At 39.3% G+C, this 24,748-nt stretch overlaps 1 protein-coding gene across 2 annotated transcripts in view; it reads left to right on the top strand.

Moving 5' to 3' along the window:
• Nucleotides 1-24,748, top strand: part of LOC134537752 (uncharacterized) — a 132,869-nt gene that overhangs the window by 86,846 nt on the left and 21,275 nt on the right. For both annotated transcript variants that reach the window (XM_063378522.1, XM_063378520.1), the window contains exons 14-15: nucleotides 19,888-19,997; nucleotides 21,720-21,879. In XM_063378522.1, coding sequence (XP_063234592.1) covers nucleotides 19,888-19,997; nucleotides 21,720-21,879 — 270 coding nt within the window. The remainder of the gene's footprint in view (nucleotides 1-19,887; nucleotides 19,998-21,719; nucleotides 21,880-24,748) is intronic.

Raw genomic sequence — 24,748 nt, 5'->3', positions numbered from 1 at the left:
AGAAGTAATTTTAAATGAAGAGTGTAGTTTACGCTTTTCACCGTCATATTTCTGTAGCCAGTCAGTGTTTGCAAAAATCAACCTAAACTGTAGATATGTTAGTTGTGATTTCGTATTATCGCTCCTTATTGCGAAGGCTTAAAACATTTAATGAATGCATTTAAAACATTAAATACGAAAATGTTATCTTAAATCATCAGAATCAAAAGGAAACTATTTTCTAAGGTATAAAGTGCCCTTGGATTGAAAAATTTTTAACTGCTGATTCACAACTTAAAATGTAGTGAAATAACCAATTGAAAATTCCTCGCAATTATTTCAGACAAAATTAAAAATTAAGTTAAACTATCACGTCACAGTAACGAAAGTATGTAATTTAAAATAGTAGTGATTACTCACAGGCGTGTATATATGGAATAATGTGCCCATTCTGATACATACATATATATATATATTATATAGGGTATATATAAATTTCGTGAATGACATAGCCTACGGGAAAAAATTAACGAATGTTAACCCATATCTAAGACAAAATTTGACAAACCATTTTGGTTTTTACCTTGACGTTGGTTTCTTATCATTTTCCGTTTGATGAACGAAACGAGTTACGCTTAACCTACTCTTTAACCTAAAGAGACGTCAATTCATGCCGTTTGCAGGCCATCTTTTGATATCTTTAGTATTTTGCGTAATCTGATATGTTCACAACAATTTCATCTCTTTTTGAAAATTCCTCCATCTGTTCATGGATTTATAGCTGAAAAAGTTACATTTTAGGACACCTTTGAAATTTTTTTTTTTTATTAATTATATGTATGAACTTTGCGACGGAATGTAAGCAGAAAGGCAAAATCGTGGTGTATTTCATGACAAAATTTATCACAGATGTATCACTGTATATAAATGAGTTCAGATGACAAACAGCAGAGAGAACGTTATTCACTGTACTAATTACTTTATCAGCTGATTAATGGCGGAATTTTGTAGATAAACGACCTAGGCATAGGTGTTATGTGAAGGTAATTGGCGCTGCGGCTATTCGTATTGATTTTAAAACCTTCAAATTAGCAAAAGTTCGCAGTGCGCTCGGCTTCATAACGTGATGCCGTATGCAACGTCAGATGGGGCTGACAAATGGGGCCTAGGTGGCTACAGCAGCCAGATATGTATTTATTGTATGTAGGAAGCTGCAGTGTTATATACATATATTATATATTATGTTATATGTTATAGTGTTATAAATATATATATATACATATATATATATCGTTTGGTAGGATCGTAATTAGGTTGAAAAAAATTGAAACATATCAAAACACTTATGAAGCTCATAACAGAAAACCGACATGTTTTCCAATTTCAAAGTTAATCTTGCATCTGCGTTAACTTTGAAGGAAAATATTTTGAAAACATATTAGTTACTCATTAGCCTGAATAATGCTCAAAATTTGTCGTCCATATTAACTTTTTTAACGCCGCCAATATCAGAAAAACTGACGTGTTAATTAAAAATAATTATTTCATGATTTAAGATATTAATTGACGGAAAATATATTTCAAAGTTCAGGAACAACATAAAATAAACGGAAGGAAAAATGTTTTCCGTTAGATAGATACTCAATATTTTTTTTTTTTTAAATAAAGTGTACAAGGTCTTTCGTGTACTATATTAAGCAATGTTTATTAAGAAAACACAGCAAGATATTGCGTTATTGTGAACACGAGGTTGTTACTCGCATGACAAACAAAAATAAACAGTTACACATATAGATATAAAATGTTTCTAGACGTTTCATACGCACGAAACATAAGATATCCATAAATTTTCTCAATTTTTTTTCAAAATAGACTTGCTCAAGATAAGTAGGTTTAATTTAAATTTAACATTCGTCCGGAAAAATTCACTTTACGTGTGGACATTTCAAAGATTTCACAAATAAATTCAGTATAGGTACATAATCGTAAATATGAATTATAAGTATAATAGTGTAACCAATGCACCAGTGGAAAACATCATGGAAACGTACATTTCTGCTGCTCAATTCAATAACGTAACGCCCGTTACGCGATAAAATTAGAAAATCTTTCTAATCGGAAAGTCAGCCGCGCCCACGAATTTTGTGGCACGGACGTCACAAATATATCGATAGTGATAGGCTATGATAGTATTGTATTCGCGACGCTTGCATCGCGTCGCTCCAATACTGCAATTCTGATTTTAGCATAACCGTCGTTATACCTAATAAAGGTCCACTTTAAATTCGTAAACAGAAATAACTTCTCTAAATAAGTAAAATTTGATTTAAAATCGTTTTTAAAGTGTTCCTTTTGAATGTGAGATTTTTAATAGATTATTACTTTTAGTGGAATAGGTTTACTTAATTGTGATTCCCTCTGCTTTGGTAGTTGGATTTTACTTCATTCGGTAGAGATTCCCAGTAGAGAATCTCAGTAGATTCCCAGGGAGCGTCATGAGTGCGTACGCAAGGGCGGAGATTGGGGAAAGAGGGCATAACTCCCTTCCTCTAAATAAAAAAAAACATTCTTACCAATAAAAGGAAATAAGTTAAAAGCAAACAGCGAAAAAAGTTGTTATAACCACCCCCCCCCCCCTTCCCGGGCCAAGCAAGGAAATTCTGGGTATGCAAAGGACCTTGTTAAAAGGATGTTCTGTTAAGGTGGTTGCACGAGCTGTAAAAGCGCGGTGACACTAAGGGCGACATGGGCTTGCGCTTCACACGGCTCTTCGCCTCTATACGCACCAGGCTCCGAACTAGCGTGCAGTCTCATCGTCAGAGCCTCTAGGATCTAGGAGACGTGTAGCGACGACCCTAGCATTGAATAGTGAAATATTAAAGAGAATGGCTCCCTGCACCTCTCTATGCCACTTTACAACAACGCGTGTTGAATTTTTCATACCTAAAAAGTTCCGTGGAAACATCCCTTTTAGCATTTTTCATTGTTAAAAATAAAATAGGGTGCGGCTGTGTCATGGACACGGCCGTGTGCTGTACGTGAATACGTGTACGTAACAGGTAATATTTTCTATACAAAACATAAAATACGCTATTTTTTTTATTTTAACACCATATATATCCTCGGTAACTATTTCACACTAACGTTTTATATACGAAATCGATAGATTTTGACGAGAGCTGACGATTGAAACTCAAACGAACGTCGTAGCTTCTCCGAGTCGAAAGTTATACTAAATGGCAATCTCGAAATGCAGCAAAATGACCTCAAAATGGCGGCGCTTCCCCCCTCCACTGCGCGCGATGCGTCTCAGTCCTCACTTAGCGTAACGAATTCTTTGACTCTTTAGCTATCCAGTGGTGTAATTCAATTTTGGGATGGAGATGATAGATATGTAGCTGCAACACCAAACTGTATCCCTCGATTTTATTATCATTCGTTTTTTGAATTGCCTCCCACTGTGGAAGCAATTTTAAAGACGTATTCACTTCAAAACACGTTACAGACGAAACCATGGGATGAAACTTATATGGACACACGCACTGGTTCTTAAACGCTATTCTTAATCAGGCTCTTTTGACAAATGTCTATCGGCATGCGAGTGGCACAATGTGGGTCGTACTAGGTGCATTCGACCAAGTGATCTGCGATGTAGTCTGGCACGGTCAGTACCAAGCCTACCAACTGGCGAGGGACAGTGGATGGGAATACTAAGATGTACATCAAGTTCTGTCCCTGCTCGAAGACGCCCGAATATTCACCTTCGGCCAACCTCGGGTTTATTTATATATATTCATATTTCTCTGTTTGTTTTAATGTAGCTATAGTAACATAACTAACCGTCCATAGTGTTTTAAAGTGTTTTAATGTAGCTAAACTAACCGACCACTTTTAATATTTGAATTCATTTTTCCTGCGCAAAAATAAAACAAATCCCGATGTTGGCCGAAGGTGAATATTCGGTCTTGTTCGGGCAGGGACAGAACTTGATGGACATCTTTATTTAGGCTTCTCGACAGTGGATAGAAGCGCGTTTTATTTCCTCGGCCGAGTAGTAGTAGGCTTCCCCATATCACTCGTGCACCACGCTCGGCCGTCACTCGCCCGTCACTCGCCCGTCACTCGCCCGTCACTCGCCCGTCACTCGGCCAGAGTGATCAGGTGGTCCTGCGAGTGCGTCTCCCACGTTTCCAACGCGTCTCTCTTTTTAAGTTTTCTTTTTCTCAAAAAAAGTCCAAGCGGTCCCTTGAAACTACTATGAAGTTTATCCAAGAATACAAAAAACACGAGTGTTTGTGGGATTTCAAATCGGCTGCATGCAAAAAAAAAAAAGCGGGATGTTGCTTGATGCAAGTTGGTAGAAGCAACGAATTTACCCGACTTTGACGAGAGGGAAGCCAAAAAATAAATAAATAAATAAAGTAAAATATTTGCGATCGATCTACCACCACGAAAAGAAGAAATTGGCTGTTTCCAAAAGATCGGGTACTGGATTTAAATTATGCTTATGAACATATGTAAGGTTAAATGAGCTCAATCAGTTTTCAGTTCTTATATACTATTTTATTTTGACCATTTTGACCTAGAGTCGGATTCGAGGAGTAATTACGAAGTAATGTTTGGGATTTGGATTCGAGATTTGGATTCGAGAAAAATGGGATTCGACTCGTAAATAATTGTTATAAATCCTTCGAGGTATATATATATATGCATATATACATACATATATACATACATATATATACATACATATATATATACATACATACATGTATACATATATTGGAAGAATCAAACCCGTAACCTCCCGGCATGAAAAAGCAGGCGAGCATCTACCTAAGCCATTAATGTTTATTGGCGTAGCCCGGATTTTATATAGGGTGTTTTTTTTAAAATTCGGTTGGTTCTGCAAAGAGTGGTACACCTGATGCTGAAAGGAAATTTTTTTATAGTGAATTTAAAACTTCTTAACATCGACCGTCTAAAATATACATCAAGATATTAAAATAAAACCGTATGTGGTTAACTATTTCATTGCATTGCACAACAGTTTTGGTGTTACCATACTTATTCGATGGGTCTATGTGGTGTAGAATATATTATGATAAACTAACTGGGTTTCCAACTTGACTCTTAAGAAGGAGTTACAATATTACTTAGATAACACTAGCAAGAAAATTAATTTATTAAAAACATAAAGCGCTAGAAAATGGTTAAATTAATTTCGCTATTAGGAAAATATTACGTTAAATAAGAAATAAAGCCGTATCGAAGTTATGCAAATGAAAGATAGGTAATTTCCGGTTTCACCAGATTAAAAACTATTGTCACGGTGAGTTGTACTGAACATGACCGGTTTAACTGTTAATATTAACACATTTGACAATAGTGTAAGCAGTAATTATACAATAAATCATTCGACAATACAACTTACAATTCCTTGTGATATTAGTATCCAAATTCAAGTTTGGAACTATAATTATTTTATTTGAATATATCTTAATAGTTGCACAAGTACTATGAATGTAAGATATTTCACTGAGTCAGGAAAGAATTAGTTAATGTGGCTAGTCAGTCGATATAAGCAATATTTTAGTGCTTTCAATTTAAAAGGTTGTCCTCTGGGATAAAGCTAAATTGATAGTTGGAAATGAACGCAGCACAAGTAAAATAGAGTAATAATACTAGGACAAAACTGAGTAAGCCAAAATGAAAGTAAATTAGATAATCATACAAATCTAAAGTCCAAGCAGGTTATCTACAGCCTGGATACTAATATTTCTAACCACAACACAAACTAAGAAACAATTTCACTGACACCGTTGTGCTAGCATCGGTTAATACCTACGGGTACTTCTGTTGAAATTGTCTCTAACAAGAATGTTAGGGTTTGGGCAATGAAAAGGCCATTTTAAACTCGTTTCTCAACCACTTTTTAATTTTTTTAAAATTTTTCTAAGTGGCCTACAGCTTGTCGCCAACAGCCAAATGGTCAATCAATTTGTCCAAACTTCATTATCAAATGATAATCAAATATCAGTATGTATATGTTACACCCATGCCTTATCCGGGACTCGAACCTAGAACCCCTCGCACCGTAAGCCGGCGTGCATCCGACTACGCTACTGGGGTCGGCGTTTTCCCGACGTCTGGCAAACCGCAGCCTTCGCGGGTAGCTTCGAGCCGTTGCCACGAACTGGAGCGCTGCGCCCTTTCAGTGAGTCACTTCTAATTCCTTGGGGCCCCCTCTACCCCCCGGGATCTACGCCCATACCAAGAGCTAACTAAGGTGTTTGCACATCTAAAGACTTGATCATCAGTGGGCAGGATGAGTGTGTAGCCTGGAGTGTAATATATCATCGAAATAATCGTGGCTCTACGGATGGCGTGTTGAGCCATGTTGGGAAGCACTTGAGTGTGAACCCACCGTGAGTTGTGGAGGGGTTAAGGGGATGAGTTGATTGCGGAGGAATAGGGGGAGGAAGAGAGAGAGAGAGAGAGAAGTTCGATCAGAATCACAGCGCACACTCAATCTCCGGACGGCAGAGCACTCGACAACGCGAACCTTGAACTCCGTCCACGGCGTGGGTTTTGCGGGTGAAAGGTTTGCGAGGGAAAAGAAAATGGAAAAAAAAAAAAGGAAGGGGGTGATGAGAAGTGGGGAGATCGCGGTGACGTCATATCGACGCGTCGCAGGGCATTCAACCAAGTTCGCTGCAGGTCGAGTGGCTGTAGACCGCTCGCCGTCTGCACCAAGGGCGAACCGGGTTGGAATTAGGTCAACCCCGTCGTGTACACACACGTGGGAAACTTGGCGGACGTTGACTCGATCTGTTGTGTGTGTTTTTGATGTGTAAACATCTTGGCTCTCGGCGCACGGCACATTTTGTTAGGCGTAATTTTAAGTATGTAGTTCACCATCCCGGTGGTCTAAGGTCAGTAGAGGTACCTGCACACTACCTTTGGACACTGGGTTCGAACATACCCTGGGGATGGGAGCTTTTAGGAACGGTTTGCAAGGCCGTCCACCTCCTCCCCACAACTGGACCTTTCGTAATACCGCGATGACGTTATTTTGACTTAATAAAGTTAAAGTAAATGAACCATTGAAATTTACAACAAAATATATAATACATGACTTACATCACAGCCTCTCTTTTAAACCATTTAAGTGTATTCACTACACAATTAACTGTCTTTTGTATAAGCTGCAAATACCTATTACGATGTGTGTGTTCTTGTTATCTATACTTTTTTGGAATTAAACTTAAATTAAACTAAAATTAAACTTAAAATAAAATTAAACATTACAATTTTCTTCACCTAACTAAAACATATCTTAATATTCCCCAGTATAATGTGGACATTTTTTTGGTTATCATTCATAGCTAGTAATTACAGCAACAATAAGAGATAGCTGATAAAAGAAGCAAAGAGCAATGGAAAGAAAAAGATAGAAAAATACCACTATATCTCTGAAAAAGCCAGAGGTCGCAAGATCATTCATGTAACAAAAATGCCTTCTTTTATGTATTTTTTTTTTTGGTAAAACAAACAAACGATATTTATCAAAGTCCATGTACTATAAACGGTTTATCACAAGGATGACCAGTAAACATCAGAATACGTAAATATTATTTGTTTGTATTTTTAAGTAAGAGTTATTTTCGCTGCACTCTGAATACCGTTTCCAGAAATGCGTCTGTCCTATATGTACCGTGACAGTCTTCTTTTAACTTATGTACAAGAATTATACTGTAACCGCAGCCACGACACCGACATGCGACGATTCTTGCGGGTGGAGAGGCTGGTGGCGACATCGGAGAATCCTCGGTCGTGGGTGAGCGACCCATTTTGGCGAGCGATAGCGGGCGACGAGAGACGTACTTCGTGCGCGAAGGTCGGAGTCACGACGCGGTGTATTGAGACAGAGGTGCGCGGTGAGACACGAATAGTAGCGGAGAGAGCCTCTGTCGAGCTGAGCTCCCGTGGTGAGAGTAAATAGTGGATTAGTGTGTGGTTAGTTTGTGGACAGACATTTGTATTGTTTTAATTTGGGGAAGAAAAATGTGTAGAGAGTAGTTTATTAAACAGTTATCGGACCTGTTTCCCCACTCGTAACAATATGAATTATTTTTCCACTTCGGAAAAGGAAGGGAAGGGGTCAGCTATCTCCCTTGTCCCCTTGGATACGCCTTTTGAAGTCGACAAAAATAAAAACGTCTAACAGCGCTTCCGTTACGACGAGTGGGATGAAGGGATTCGTTGTTTTAAACGTCTTAAAAACGGTCGTATAAAGAGCAGGAAGTCTCGCTAACAACGAGAAAACTCTAGCTGCCTTGCGCAGGAAATGGACCTCTTACACCAATCAGGTCGGTCATTCAGAAGAGTCAGTCCACCCACGTTGGTGAAAGACGAGGAGAGGGCTGAACGAAAGTAGGCCGAGAGTAATTTTTTTTTAAAAAAATATTTTATCCTCTCAGATGGAGCGAGTGGGCGCAGTACTGCAGTGGTAAGGCCCGAATCCGGTCCGGGGTCTGGCTATTTCGATTTCAGTTTAACACGATTTCCTGAAATTACTCCAGGCTTATGCTGGGATGGTTTCTTACTACATGTTATGGACGATTCGTTTTCCCAATATTCGTGTTTTGTATAAATGTGCGTTCAACGTTTCTAGTTGTGCGTTCAACGTCTAGTTGTGCGTTCAACGCATCCCCCCCCCCCCAACCCTTTGTAAATTTACGCGTGCCCCACTTGCGAATCCGACAGATTTGCGCCCCTAAAGCACCCCATTACTAATTTTAAGTTAATTATTATTGTTCATATTCATTTTCGTAATGACTGTGAATAACTCTGAATATGTATAGGAGTGAATGGTAGAATGAAGAATGTGTGTTGTTGGGGAGAACAATAGTTTACTTTTTTACTATTACTATTTTTAATAATAATATAGTTCATAAACTCTCCTACACTCTGTTAAGAGGCTCTCAGTGCAATAGGGTTTAAATAATAAATAGTTCTCTTTGGCTATTTATTGCTCAGTCAAATAAGTATATTCTTTGATTATTTTTAAAATTGATATATGGGCGCCACCCTTATGCACAACTTAATTTCCTTACTATGTCAAGGCTAATGTAGTGTGGTACATAAGAGAAAGATTAAATATTCTCACACTTTAAATCTTCAAAAAGGGCATGAGAATAAACAACAGACAAATTAAAATCATAGGAAAAAAAACATACATATGCACTGAAAAATAACAACAGGGTAACATATGGTTAACACAAATATTCTTTAATCAAATAATAATATAATTAATTTATGGTTGGACCAGTGGTATACCATTCATATTTTCTGAAATTACTGGAGTTATGTTGCACACATGATGGAATAAAACAAAAGTTCATATAGTTCAAATTAATTATGCCTGTTGAAATCTCAATTTATAATCAGAAATTAGCGTGAGAAAAATAATGTTTATTTGTTGTGTTCGTGATTGAAGTTAATTTTTGTATACCGCGGCTGAACTCAATAGATAATTACGGTAAAGCATCGTGAGAAATCTGTCTCAGTTCACCTCTGGGTGTTTGAACTAAATCAAGCGTAGAACAAGATACGTAATTGGTTTTAATAAAATGTTCGTCTCATATAGGTACTTTAACGTGCTCAACAATAAAATGCAATGTTTATAAGTCCGTTGGCAATATTACGATGCTTGTAAGTAGAAAAACAGTTTAATTAGGATAACATCATGAGTCGGTATTTTACTCACGGTAAATCACTCCTAAATACACGTCAATTGGGACGTGCCCTAATTAAACAACATGTAATATAGGTTCATACGACGTTTTAAACATCCTAGTTGTAGGATGATCTACCCAGCTATTTAATTCCGTTGATTTTTGAGGGGATTTAAACCCGGGCTATGTAGCCATCATCGCCGTTATTCCAAGACTCTTACCGTTAATTCGGTAGTGACGCTTATCTTAAGTAACACGGCCTCTGATTGGCCGAAACACTAAGATTGTTAACTTAATTATCACGTCAAATTCAAACACAGACAATATACAATACAGATTAATACACCAAAATGCCTTACATTTAAAATATGATTTTCCAACAATGAAAGTTTTGTTATGCAAATTATTAATAAAAAGTTCAATTTGCCGTTTTAAGTCCATTGCTCCCTAGAGGGGTCTTGCTAATTGAGCATTGACGTCACTCAGATTACACCATAGAGAATGGTAGTTGCAGATACGTCCAAATACAGAACCATAGAACAAAACATAAAAATGTCAACAAATAATAATAATACTAATTAAAAATGTTATTTAAATAAAACAAAACCCTTTCTGTGCGTGGGACAGTCATGTTTCAGCACAACTGTATCCTAAAATTTTAGTATTGACAATATCCTAAAATTAGTTATAGAAAAATCGATTACAAATCATATTGTTATTACTGATAGAAAATTTAAGACAAATTGAATCAAGTACCCCACGTTTTTAGTTATACAGAGTTGTGGTGCATTATTTGGCTGTTGGCCAAAAAACTTAAAATTAAATTTTATTTTAAAATTTTTAGTAACTCAACGATTAAAATATTTTTTTAGTTATTTAAAATAATAAGTTTATTTGATTATTTTTAGTCTCAAAATATTATAACAGAAAATCATAGGCCAAAGACATACACCGTGAGTGTGTGTTATTTCTCTATGCCCACTACACGATCACACACATAGTTAGGTCTGGCAACTTCCTATCTTTCTCCTTGGTGAGACCCGTCCGCTTAGCGTAGCTCGCGGCGGCTAGCGAACTAACGACGCTAATGACAGTTTATTTTTTAACTTCGTCAACAGATGGCGTGGCCTTGAATTTTAAACGCCCTGTCGTTTGGTGCGTCCGTCACGTTTTACCTTGGGGCTTTCTAGGATCTCTGAATTTCCTTCTCGGATACATTTGTGTTACCTCATTCTCTTACAATTGACTTCGCATGTGTTTTTAATTGAGCTTAGTTTGTTATTTATCAATCCAGATATTCAATAATCAATAAAACATTGTTCAGCCTGGGCAACGCCGAGTAGTTACATAGCTAGTACTTAAATAAAATGAGACTCCTTCCACCCAATAAAATCTTGTTCATGGGCATCTCACTCCCTTGGCAAGCATAAATCCAGTTTTTAGGCGTGGACAAGCCACCTCACGATTAGTACCAAGAAAGCCAACAATGCACTTTTTGCATTGGTGCCAGTGCACTTCTGCTTTATGAGCGTTAGCGCCGTTTTTCATATACTGTTGTATAGACACGTAGGCCTGTGTGTCACGGGAAGCCTATGATGTACATTCTATATTGCACAGACCCGAATACTCACGTTGGCAAGCCTTCTTTTCACAGACGAGAGAGCCAAACGCCCGATCGTGCATCTTCGGTTTTTTTTTGTTCATTGTAAATAAATATACAACTCATGATAACTAATGGTAAATTAGGTTAGGTTAGCTACATTATCAATACTTAAAAACATTGTGGACGGTTGATTTGGTTAGGATAGCTACATTAAAGTTATTGGGAAATCATGTAAACGGTTTCCTAGCCCTGGATAGCTACATATAGGAAGTTATTTGCTAAACAACCATAAAATGATTTTATAGTATTTTTAATATAGCTATACTTACCTTATATAACAAACCTTCCACAATGTTTTAAAGTATTTATAATGTAACTAACCTATCCTAATCGACCGCAAAGTTTAATGCCACACCGGTTTATACAATGAGAACGGGTAAAAAAAGCGAGCATGAACTTCGGGGAACTTCGGGTTTGGCTCTCTCGTCTTGAAAAGAAGGCTTGCCAAGGTGAGTATTTGGGTCTGTGCAATATAGAATGTACATCATAGGCTTCCCATGTGTCACAATGCGTGTGGAAAGTTACATGGACGCTGAGACTTATCCTGGGGAAGCCATTACATAATCCAACGAGAACCTTATTAGAAGACACCCAGCTACCCGCTTTACAAGATTCCATCTTCCATGAGGGCAGGATAATTTTTTTTTTGGAAAGCTTCAAGTCATAATATTCCTATAATTAGTGACCTGTCTCAAGATAAGTGTCTTGAACCGCGAAAACATCGAACAATGTTAAAAAAAACAACCATAATCCCCTCTAGGTCTATATAATTTCTCAATGTTTCAGAATAGTGTGGGGTTTATTTAATATCTGCACTATTTATTTAATTTAAATTAACATTCATAAAAAATGTTTTTCTAAGGAATAAAATAAATTATTATTTTTTGACATGATTATATTTTTTTCGAGTTGTAAACATTCGTTTATTATTATGTACTCAGTTGCCACAGATGTAATGTACACAAATATATAAAGTGAAGAAGAACCTTCCTCCTTAGCCCATTCAATAGGATAAGAATGATGTTCTATAAAATCAAGTTTTATTTTCAGAAAAAAAGTAATTTGTAATTCTTCTTTTCTGTAAACAGCCTCACGTTTTCTTATGTGTCACATGAAAGAGCCGATATGGCTGGAGCATGTAATCATTGATATTGTATTAAGGGTAGCCTCACTTACTAGGCGCCATTTTATGTAAATGTGTGAATAAACGACTTACATAAAAGTCTAGCATTTAGATGTATTATTCATTAATAACATCCCTTGTTTATTGACTTGAGTTCGTATTTTAAAAGAATGACAAATAGCCTACGCTTATTTGTTGGTCAAGTTTGCGAGTTTGTACAAAACCGATTTCTCGTTTAGTCAAGTCTGCGATTTCCGTTCAGCGACTAGGAGGAAAATAACGCTAAGATTCGAAGGTATTGAACGTCCACTCTCTACCAGGTATTTATCTACTACTCTGTGTAAGAAACCAGAGCTGTCCATGAGCAGCTTACAAGGGCGTCGGAATGTGTACGAATGTGGCGACATCTGTTGGTACCATGAGCACAACCAGGCACTCTAGTGATGGGGGGAGGGGGGTAATGATGGTGAAAAGGAGGGTGGGAGGGGAATGAGGAACCAGGAAGGGGGAGAGAGGAAATCTCCCTCCACACCATTCTCCACACATACATCATTAGCCTTGACATTGGAGATGAGGGACAAACACATTGCCGACGTCATCCCGTAACAACTCCCTGCCCCCTCCTTTACCAAACACCCTCACACACACCTACACACACGCACGCGCACATTGCCTTCTCTTCCAGTTTCATTATTCATCACGCGTACACTCTGTTCAAGATGGAGGCGATACGTTTTAGACAGGCGCTGCAAAGAACAGAACCAACAAAATAACTATTGGTGTCTACCTGGTTAGGTGTAACCACGGTGCTGCCATCTGTGGCAAATGGGCGCGAACCAAAGTTCACAAAGCCAAAGGGAAACTTTTAGTATTAACTGTTAATTGTCAAAAATACTGTCCAAAGTCGGGGTTTGGAATTTTTTCAAATATTTTTCGCTTTTATTGGAGCCGTTTCATTGTATAGTTTAAAATTTTTCTCTCAATGCCGTATGATTCGATAGTAAACTTAGCTGCTCCGGCAGCGAATTCTAGCGGCGGGTGCGGAAATTGCACGTGATTCGCGTCAAGAAATGTAGTTAAAAATGCAATATTCGTATATTTGTCACGCTCCGCGTTATTTTAAAGAATTGTACGTTAAATTTCGTGTACGAGTTTCGTATTATGTGTGTTTGCAAATTGAGAACACATGAATTTGCTTGTTACCGAGTATTGAAAGTCTCGCTTGCTTTTTTTTTTAATGGCCTAATATCAGCTTAATGAATGGGAAAAATCGGTAAGTGGAGTACATAATCATATTCTACCTTGGATTCCGCTCTGAATCACGTGGTGAAATATTTAGATTAGAGCAAGTTTCGGAACAAATGGTATGATCCAGTGCACTGATGACCTGTGCGACAATTACCTTCTCAGAGCGCTCCTGAATGCTCCTGTACGAAGTTCTGCGTTGAACTGTGGCTATTAGCATCACTGTACTTCCAAGGACAATCAAAAGGCTTATTTCACACCGTTAAAACGAGGACAATAAATCATGGTTATGCATAACAAAAATATGCTTTTATGACCCCGAAGGTATTATCCTAAAGTATCTTGTAGCGTGGTTTTACTTCGTAATGTTATTTTCAAATAGAGCTAGCTGTAATTTAACTTATGTTAAGAAAATTACTCTTAGACCTACATATAATTCATGTGTTACGACATTTATTAAAAATAATAACTAAAACATGATTTCACATAATTACCTACAATAGAAATGGAGTTATCAGTAAAACACATGACAATAAAACGATGAAAATATTTTCTCCACAATACGCAATTTCTGCATTTTTTTTTTCAATTATAAACTATCCGTAATTCATTTTAAAATTTCAGAATTTAAGAATTCATTTTACAACATTATTATTAATATAAGTACTTTTTTTTTTAAATATTAACATTATAACGTCAGTAACGTTTTTGCTGCTACCATAACTTTACGTTATTTATTTCAAACGAATTTATCGATGGAAGCAAACACGGAAACGCTAAAGCCTTACATTACACGTCTGCCCCGGAGATAGCAAGGTGGGGGCATATTGGTTATTTAGAGCTCTGGCCTCCGACAGGTTGGTTCCAAGAGCAAACAAAGATAGTTGTTCCTAGTTATTTCCAGCCTTCCTCCCAATGCACACAAAAGTTATTTACAACCGAATGATATCCTGAAAAGTGGGCGATTTCGCACACAATATTTCTTCCCGCATTGTGTTTACTTGTACAGTCTGTAGAAGCAGAGAACTGCGCTATGGGTCTTAAGGTATCTAGCAAAACAAATCTATATGTATTAGAAATGTGAATTCTCGTTCATTTAAAAATCTTAAATCTCCTTAAGATCATCACCGAATGCTTTTAAATTTTGAGTCAACGTTGCATCGTGGTTTTATGTAACCATGTCACACCTGTGTCAAAATACAATTTTCATGTAGTACTGCTTCGACACAACTTCATTCTTGTAATTCATTTTATAGACATTGAATTTGTATTATTTTACCTTTATCCTTTCATAATTCTCTTTCCCATTTCACTTCTAATCTCCAGTCAATCTGTGTTTGTTTCACTTCCCTTATTTAAAATTTTTTTAAAATTTTCATTGGACTCTGATGGGAGCGTTCTCAAACAGCGCCTGAACTGAATGGCTTGAGTTGCTCTTTTGATGAAGTTCGTTTTATTTATTTATCTGGATCTAGAGGCAGATTTAAGAATTTTTTTTATATACTTTCTGGATTAAGACCCCTGTTTGAAAAGAAAGTCAGACAGGCTTTTTAGAGCTACGAATATTTTACTCTTTTGAGTAATTTTTTGCGAGCTTTAGAATATCGTTGTAGTTATGTAGTTAAAGACCACGAGTAAAAAGTTTTTCTTTGAAGTTTTACACGGCTTCAGCTTGGTATGACGAAAGCCAATGATAAAGCCTTAGGTTTATTGTTTTTAACTTAAATAAGGATCTTTCAAGAATATATCATAAAAGCAGTGCATTCCAAAAAAAATTAAAATAAAATTTATAATTAAAACTTATGCAAAATAAGATAAATCTTATAATACCAATTTTCACCCCGTAGCATGAGATTCCAATGTATGTTGTCCACACGGTTGTACGTTGAAGTACCTACTGAGGTATTGAAAACAAGAAAACCATAAATTGGCACCATACGTAGTACATTATTTTATAGATCATGAAGTAGACAAAGGCAGAAATTGCAGCGTCACAAATTTATGATTTATTTTTATCCAATTGTAAGGGCCTATCCTTTATCTATGCGGTCTTAACTAAAGATCGTATAGTCTCAAGGCTGTATTCATTGAGAAAATAGTCGTCGAAAGAGATCCTAATTCTTTTGACGCTAACACAACGTTGTGTATAATCACAAGAAAATTATATTTTTTTCGGCAGTCAGTTGTTTGCATAAAAAAAAAATCTTCACACTAAATATTTTGGCAGTTTGAAATTTTAGACTTATTAATTAATCATTTGACAGTAATAAATAAACATAAACGGGTTAAAAGGTACCTCTGCAAACCTATCAAATGCCGTAAGGATGCATGTAAGGACTCCAGCAACTCGTCCTTTTAGTGAAAGTTGAAACTGCGATTCTGTAATGATCTTTGCAACTGTTTGGAAGGCCAACAAAAATGGCTGGAAATTATTTGAGACGCACTTTCTAAGGATAAATTCGTTTAAAGAGTCTTGTGGAAGGTATTCGGAAATGTAATTAATCTTAAACGTCGACTTGCTTGTGGCCTTGGTTTAGCAGATATGAAACAAGCGCCGATTTGCGGGAACATAAGTTTCACTACAATCCAAATTTCAATACGGGTGCAAAATTTATTCTAAGAGTTGCGGAGTTTGTTAAACTGCTAACTCAAATTGTTGTTTATATGTATATGACACTACTGTTTCTTTAAATATTTCTTGAAATGATATTACCAATTTTATTCGGACTTTAGATTTATGTGCAGTGCCTGTTGCAACACAATATCACGAACTCTTTAATTTATTAAATTACTCAGTGTTTAGTAGCAATATTATTTGCTTAATGAATTTATGATCTGTTAAAATAATTTTTTTATAGTTAGTGCATATGTTACTTATTTTATAACGGTATGTGTGAAATTAATAATAATTTTGGTAAAGTTGCAACCAGAATAATAAATATCCCAAATTTAAAAACACATTTTCTTCTAGTTGAATACTGTAAGATTTTTACTATGCATTTTGTATGTTACCTTTTGAAATAAATATTAAAGTGTTAAATAAAACTTTAATAATTTGAGTTTTAATTACATAGGACGACAAAAATCCACATATTAGCTCAGTTAAAAATTTTAGTGTATTATATTTTTATTCTTGAATCATACTGTTTGTAACATGTTTATTTTTAGTTTCTAAATTATATTAAACAGTATTTCTTTTTTGTTTTAACAGTTTCGTATTACAACTGTTCATCGTGATTTCAACGACCACAAAAAACCAGCAAAGTCAAGCGAGTGGGCGAGGCGAGTAGACCAGCTTGCTGGAGTCCGTCATAACATTGGGCGAGTTAATTTTTTTCGCAACAAATAAATTCGTAGGCTCCTTAAACATAAGTTTTTTTTTCTTTATCTCACAATGTCAACTTGGTTATTTCACTCTCTTATGATTACTGTTAACTAAGAATCTTCATGTAGGCTAAATAAATTCCGATAGCTATCTTGCATTTGTTGTTGGCTCATTAATTATTTACACCATATATCTACTAAACATTATTCTCGGATTTTAAAAGATTACACAAACCATAATAATTATGAATACTTGCCTGCCTTTGTACCTTAATTGGATAATTTTAAGTAAATATCCGTCGAGAAATTTTGAGTACAATGGAGCAGTCGTAATAAATTTTGCAGCAGTAGCACTTAACTAACAGTAAATTACAAGGAAAATGAAATAACCATTATTGTGCGCCGGGAACCAAGCCTTAAAGCATTGGTGGGGCTGGGTGGAATCCTGGGTCCTGGGCCCGTGAATGGAGGGGGGGGGGGGGGAGGGGGAGGCAGGCCCAGCCCTGTTTATTTTTAAATGTTTAACTATCATAATTTTTTACGAACTAGAAGAAAAAAAACATATGGAAAATTTCATAACTAAAGCTTAGTTTGGACTTACAAAATAGTAGCTAACCATTATTATACCCTGTATTTTCATTTTAAATATCATTCTAAAAAGAGTAGGTAAGAAATAACCTTACAATCGTAATGTAGCACGTGACTGTAAAATTAAGGGGGGGGGGGGGTTGTTCCGATCCTGGGTTTGGGTGGGGGGCGTTTCCGATCCTGGTTTGGGCGAGGGGCGTCTCCGATCCTGGTTTGGGGGGGGGGGGTTTCTCCGATCCTGGTTTGGGGGGGGGCGTCTCCGATCCTGGTTTGGTGGGGGCGTTTCCGATCATGGGTTGAGGGGGGGGTCTCCCATCCTGGGTTGAGGGGGGGGGTGTCTCCCATCCTGGGTTGAGGGGGGGGGGTGTCTCCCATCCTGGGTTGAGGGGGGGGGTCTCCCATCCTGGGTTGAGGGGGGGGGTCTCCCATCCTGGGTTGAGGGGGGGGTCTCCCATCCTGGGTTGAGGGGGGGGTCTCCCATCCTGGGTTGAGGGGGGGGGGTCTCCCATCCTGGGTTGAGGGGGGGGGGGTCTCCCATCCTGGGTTGAGGGGGGGTGTCTCCCATCCTGGGTTGAGGGGGGGTCTCCCATCCTGGGTTGAGGGGGGGGGGTCTCCCATCCTGGGTTGAGGGGGGGTGTCTCCCATCCTGGGTTGAGGGGGGGGGTCTCCCATCCTGGGTTGAGGGGGGGGGTCTCCCATCCTGGGTTGAGGGGGGGGGTCTCCCATCCTGGGTTGAGGGGGGGGGTCTCCCATCCTGGGTTGAGGGGGGGGGTCTCCCATCCTGGGTTGAGGGGGGGGTCTCCCATCCTGGGTTGAGGGGGGGTGTCTCCCATCCTGGGTTGAGGGGGGGTGTCTCCCATCCTGGGTTGAGGGGGGGTGTCTCCCATCCTGGGTTGAGGGGGGGTCTCCCATCCTGGGTTGAGGGGGGGGGTCTCCCATCCTGGGTTGAGGGGGGGGTCTCCCATCCTGGGTTGAGGGGGGGGGGTCTCCCATCCTGGGTTGAGGGGGGGGGTCTCCCATCCTGGGTTGAGGGGGGGGGGGGGTCTCCCATCCTGGGTTGAGGGGGGGGGTCCCCCATCCTGGGTTGAGGGGGGGGTCTCCCATCCTGGGTTGAGGGGGGGGGGGTCTCCCATCCTGGGTTGAGGGGGGGTCTCCCATCCTGGGTTGAGGGGGGGGGGTCTCCCATCCTGGTTGAGGGGGGGGTCTCCCATCCTGGTTGAGGGGGGGGGTCTCCCATCCTGGGTTGAGGGGGGGGGTCTCCATCCTGGGTTGAGGGGGGGGGGTCTCCCATCCTGGGTTGAGGGGGGGTCTCCCATCCTGGGTTGAGGGGGGGGTCTCCCATCCTGGGTTGAGGGGGGGAGGTCTCCCATCCTGGGTTGAGGGGGGGGGTGTCTCCCATCCTGGGTTGAGGGGGGGGGTGTCTCCCATCCTGGGTTGAGGGGGGGGGTCTCTCCCATCCTGGGTTGAGGGGGGGGGTCTCCCATCCTGGGTTGAGGGGGGGGGTCTCCCATCCTGGGTTGAGGGGGGGGGGTCTCCCATCCTGGGTTGAGGGGGGGGGTCTCCCATCCTGGGTTGATGGGGGGGGGTCTCCCAATCCTGGGTTGAGGGGGGGGGGTCTCCCATCCTGGGTTGAGGGGGGGGGGGTCTCCCATCCTGGGGTTGAGGGGGGGGTCTCCCATCCTGCGTTGAGGGGGGTGGGGGTCTCCCATCCTGGGTTGAGGGGGGGGTCTCCCATCCTGGGTTGAGGGGGGGGGTCTCCCATCCTGGGTTGAGGGGGGGGGGGTCTCCCATCCTGGGTTGAGGGGGGGGGTCTCCCATCCTGGGTTGAGGGGGGGGGGTCTCCCATCCTGGGTTGAGGGGGGGGATCTCCCATCCTGGGTTGAGGGGGGGGGGTCTCCCATCCTGGGTTGAGGGGGGGGGTCTCCCATCATGGGTTGAGGGGGGGGTCTCCCATCCTGGGTTGAGGGGGGGGGTCTCCCATCCTGGGTTGAGGGGGGAGGTCTCTCCCATCCTGGGTTGAGGGGGGGGGGTGTCTCCCATCCTGGGTTGAGGGGGGGGTCTCCATCCTGGGTTGAGGGGGGGGGGTCTCCCATCCTGGGTATAGGGCCCGTAATTGAATGTGGGGGCCATGCCTTAAAAGTGAGCGTGTGTGGGCGGTGAATCAGAATTTTTTGATCGCTGCGTTGGTAGGCTCGAGCTGAGGTTTGACGTCGTGGTGTTGGCAGGTGTGTGCCAGATGGCGCTACCCGCCGTGCTGTTACTGGTCCTGTCAGCGGCGTCTGTCTCGCAGGGACTTCAGCGTCCTCACATCGTGTTCGTGATGGCGGACGATCTGGTGAGAGCGAGTTTACGGCTACTACATTCTGTGATTTCATTCTTAGTCACTGGACAGAAACATTCATGTTAAGTCACAGATATTTGTTAATTTGTACATTTTCACCAAGACTGCATCACTACAAAATAGTGTTCGCATTAATACATGGGCTTGGATTTTTTTTAACCGGGGCGTTTATGCTTTGTGTTTCCCCAGTACCTCCAATATCCTAGTTATTTGTAAACCGTTCCCTGAAAAGCTTTCCCGTACTAACTGTCATAACAAAACATAATGAAGCCCAATTATTTAATATTATATTATAAATGTTCCATGGTTTAAAAAAATGCTTAAATGATACATCAATTAAAATATGAAATTATGCGCCAATTTCCATAATAAATATTTAGTATTATCTCAAAAAACGTATTTCATATAGGTATGCAAAAATAACCATAGCCATGTGTTGTACAAAGTTACAATATATATATATATTTTTTTAATATTAAGTACAAATTATTTCTTGGCAACTGGTTTCAAAAGGAATAGTTTGTAAACGCACAGAAAATTATTTTCTGTGTAGGCTGATCAGTTAACATTAAAAATTAAAATAAAGGAAGTAATTGGATGTGTTTATGATGCAAAGCTGTGTAATTAAACAAATATATTTGATTTTGAAAATATGTTTACAATTTTGAGGGACATTGTTTCTGGGAGCAATTATTCTGTGTAACATGTCCAATTGTATTTTTACGTAAAATATTACAATAAAGTAAGCCGTTGAATTTATTTAAATTAAAAAAAATTGTACAATTAAGCTACCAAAATATTTATGATATTGAAGATAATCAGTATAATCTTTTGATATAAACCGGGTACGAAATAAGGAACATTGCCCGATTCAGATATATAATTGTTCCGTGTAACTTATTCAATTGTATTTTAACGTAAAGTATCAAAATTAAAAAGGCAGTTAAATATGTTTGTGATGCCAAACTGTACATTTACTAAAATATGTTTCATTTTAAAGATATGAATTTTTCAACTTTGATACAAACTGGGTACGCAGAAAGTAGTCAGAAAAAAATTCGCGGATTCATTTTGCGATAGGCTAAAATTCAATAACTTTATGTAAACTTTTGGACATACGCCATTGATAAGTACATGTATGTCTGTAGAAGAAAACTACAAAAAACACAAATGACAAAAACACAAATTAAGCAAAAAATTGCTGTTGTCAGAATATAAACCCACATATTTCATAAGAAGAATTTTTTGGGTTCAATATTTTTGTGCTGTCATCATTTGTGTTTTTTTTTCGTTCTGTTAGTCCATTTTTCTTTGTTTTTCTTTGTTCGTTGACCATATTCTTGTTATGGAATATTATGTGGTGTGTATATCCTGACAACAGCAATTTTTTTGCTTAATTTGTGTTTTTGTCATTTGTGTTTTTTTTGTAGTTTTCTTCTACAGACATAACATGTACTTAGTAATGGCGTATGTCCAAAAGTTTACATCAAGTCATGCACTCCCATTGCACAAATCTTTCAAAGATCATATAAAATTCAAATAGTGTTGTTACCCCGTAGCTGAACGACTTCTCTCGCGGACGGCCACCAATCTCAAGGAAGAACCCCGCTGGTGCGTGCATACCCCTTGTTGCAGTCTTAATTAGGCGTTCTGATTTTTTTCCCCCGCGAAGAAAATGACTATGCCCCGTAGTAAAATTTGTGAATGTGTCCGCAGGGCTGGAATGACGTCGGGTTCCACGGCTCCAATCAGATCCCCACCCCGAACATCGACGCCATGGCGTACAGCGGCCTCATCCTCAACAACTACTACGTCACGCCGATATGCACGCCTTCCAGAAGCGCCCTCATGACGGGGAGGCACCCCATACACAATGGTGAGCTGCTCATATTAAGAGGCCACTCCAGTGTTTCAGGGGCACTGCGCAACCCGCTTTAACCTCATAAGATTCAATGCTATTTTCATTTTGCTTATAACTTATTAACTAATATAGATTTCGAAATGATGCTTGCTTGATATGTAAGACAACGATGCTCTTATCAAAGCCCCTTTCTTCAAAAACGTGCATAAATTATGGTTCCAATCTAGACAATACACTTATGCATATTAGTAAAGATTAGTATAAAACCATAATTTATGCACGTTTTTGAAGAAAGGGGCTTTGATAAGAGTATCGTTGTCTTACATATCAATCAAGCATTATTTCGAAATATATATAAGTTATAAGCAAAATGAAAATAGCATTGAATCTTATGAGGTTAACGTGGGTTGCGTAGTGCCCCTGAAACACTGGTCTTAAGCTTTGTTTCTCCCCATAGAGCTCCATTCTAAGTTCATTCTAAGGCCGGTGTTCCAAGACAACAAAAATAAGGGTCCAGGTCGGCAGGAGGTGAATCGACTTCGCCTTTGGGGGTTTACTCGCTCGTTCTCTTTTCTCGTGTCATCGTGCACCTCGGGAGAACGCAAACGGATTTTCTTAGAAGTTACAAGGATATCGCTTGTCGGTATTCCTTAGTCAGTAATGCGTGGACTCGAGTCTTCTTTAATGACACACCTGTACCCTGAACGTATTCCCGGTGCACGATAGGACACGACCAGTCCCTTGTTTTTGAGGCAACCGATTTTGCCGCCCCATCCGTCGCCGTTCTGGTGCCAAAATTACCCGCATGCGCAGAGCTCACTTTTTCGTTGATTTCGTCCAGATGGCTGAATCGCACCGGGTGCCATTAACTCGAATACCTATAGTCATTTTTTGTGATCATCGGGAGACGTACCAAGTGTGTTGGTGTGCGAAATGAAACTTTATGATAGCGGAACTATTCCGGAATACAATTTGTACACTTTAATGGTAAGTACATCATATAATCGCAATTTTAAAAGTACCTGCCTGAGAAAATTGAAATCGCATAATTTAATTTGCGCGATAGTGCTGCTATCTGTGGGATATTTGGCGTAGCATATGTATCGATGGTTGCCAAACGTCTGCTAGAATGCACTGAAATCAGTTTCTAGCCTCGTGCAGGGCACAGTTTATTAAAACGGGTTGTTTTTTCGTTACCTCACAGGGATTGGGTTTGGACGCGTTCTGGAATACGGCCCGCGAGTTAGGTTACAGTTTGTATTCCAACAAGGTAATGTTTATTCGTTACCTTAATGTCTTGGAATACCGCCCTAATACTTTCATTACATACTTTGTCATATCGATAACGTGTTTTTTAAGCTCGTATTCACATCCATTGAATAATGTCAACATGGAGCTTAGTGGGCTCGTTATTAGTTTGTAAATACATTTATTTATTATTGTGATGTCCGCCATCTTGACATTCTTTAATTATTAAGCTAAAAATATGGAACAATTTCCAAAAAACCATCAAAAAATTACTTATTAAAATATTCATTAATTCGATCAGTATTCGTCCTTGGTTCGATCCTTACTCCATGCAATTAAAGATAAATTTTATTAAAATTACCAAATAAAATGTCAGGTTCGAAAAAAAAGCAACAAAATTACAAATAAAAAAATTATTACAGAAATTCTGCAAGTACGAAAAAAAATTACAACCATCTGCAGTCTTCTTAGAAGGCGAAGCGAGTCTGCCTGCCTGCCTTGGTTTTCAGGACATCTCCACATGACAATCGATTAACTAGCCATGTCCAGTCGGTGGCTCGGTCTCTAACAGGTGATTATATTTATTATTCTTTCAAATTAAACAAAAAGTTATAAGAATTCAAGATGGCGGCCGAAACGAAATTTGCAACATTCGGGGATTGGGGCGCTCGATAACAAGATAGCGTAATATAAAATGGCGAATGACGTCAAAGGACAAGGTCAAGGACAAAGTTCATTGTCATGCAAGATGGCCGCCGTGACATCAGATGTCGGTCGGTCATTGACCCCCTCCACGCTCGACACTCCTACACCTGTCTCAGCTCCGCCATTCATATACTACTGTTATATTTTATTTTATTTATTTTAGCAATTTTTTACTACATTTTCCTGATCATCTTCATGGCAGTGGCTTTCGCATTGTTTATGATGCTTTCTTCGTTTCCTGGCAACCGCCGTTACATTGTTCATGGTTTATTCGTCTCCATGGCAACAGCTCTTGAATTGTTGGTGCCTCGTTCTCATTAGGATCTTAATACATTCTTTCTGTTATTATTATTAGCCATCATATAAACACGGTAATGGTTAAATATGTGTATTTGAAGGCCCTTCACGCTTAGTTTAGTCGTGAAATTTTTTTTATAGCATTGTTTTCCCAAAATTAGATTCAGATTTTTTTTTCTTCCATTGGAGGCGCGGCAGTAGCGTACCCACGAGGTGGGGCATATTTTTTAATGATCAGCGCCGAGTGTATTCTGCCTGTAGACTTCCCCAGCGAAGCGTGGGTACATCAGCTGGTTTAACATAAAATTTAGGAGTACATTTAAAACTTACCTTTACACTAATTGAGTCACTATGATTAACACGTTTTTGACGTGAATACGTCTTTAAAATTGCTTCCATAGTGGCAAGCAATTAAAAAAAAAAAGAATGATAACAAAATCGGGGGGGATACAGTTTGGTGTTGCAGCTACATATCTATCGTCTCCATACAAATTTTAATTACACCACTGGATAGCTAAAGGATCAAAGAATTCGTTACGCCAAGTGAGGACTGTGACGCATCGCGCGCGGTGGTCGGGGGGAGGGGGGGGGAGGGTTAAACGCCGCCATTTTGAGGTCATTTTGCTGGGTTTCG

The sequence above is a fragment of the Bacillus rossius genome, chromosome 12, assembly GCF_032445375.1.
Source record: "Bacillus rossius redtenbacheri isolate Brsri chromosome 12, Brsri_v3, whole genome shotgun sequence".
Taxonomy (NCBI): Eukaryota; Metazoa; Arthropoda; class Insecta; order Phasmatodea; family Bacillidae; genus Bacillus; species Bacillus rossius.
This window is presented reverse-complemented; position numbering and strand designations above follow the sequence as displayed.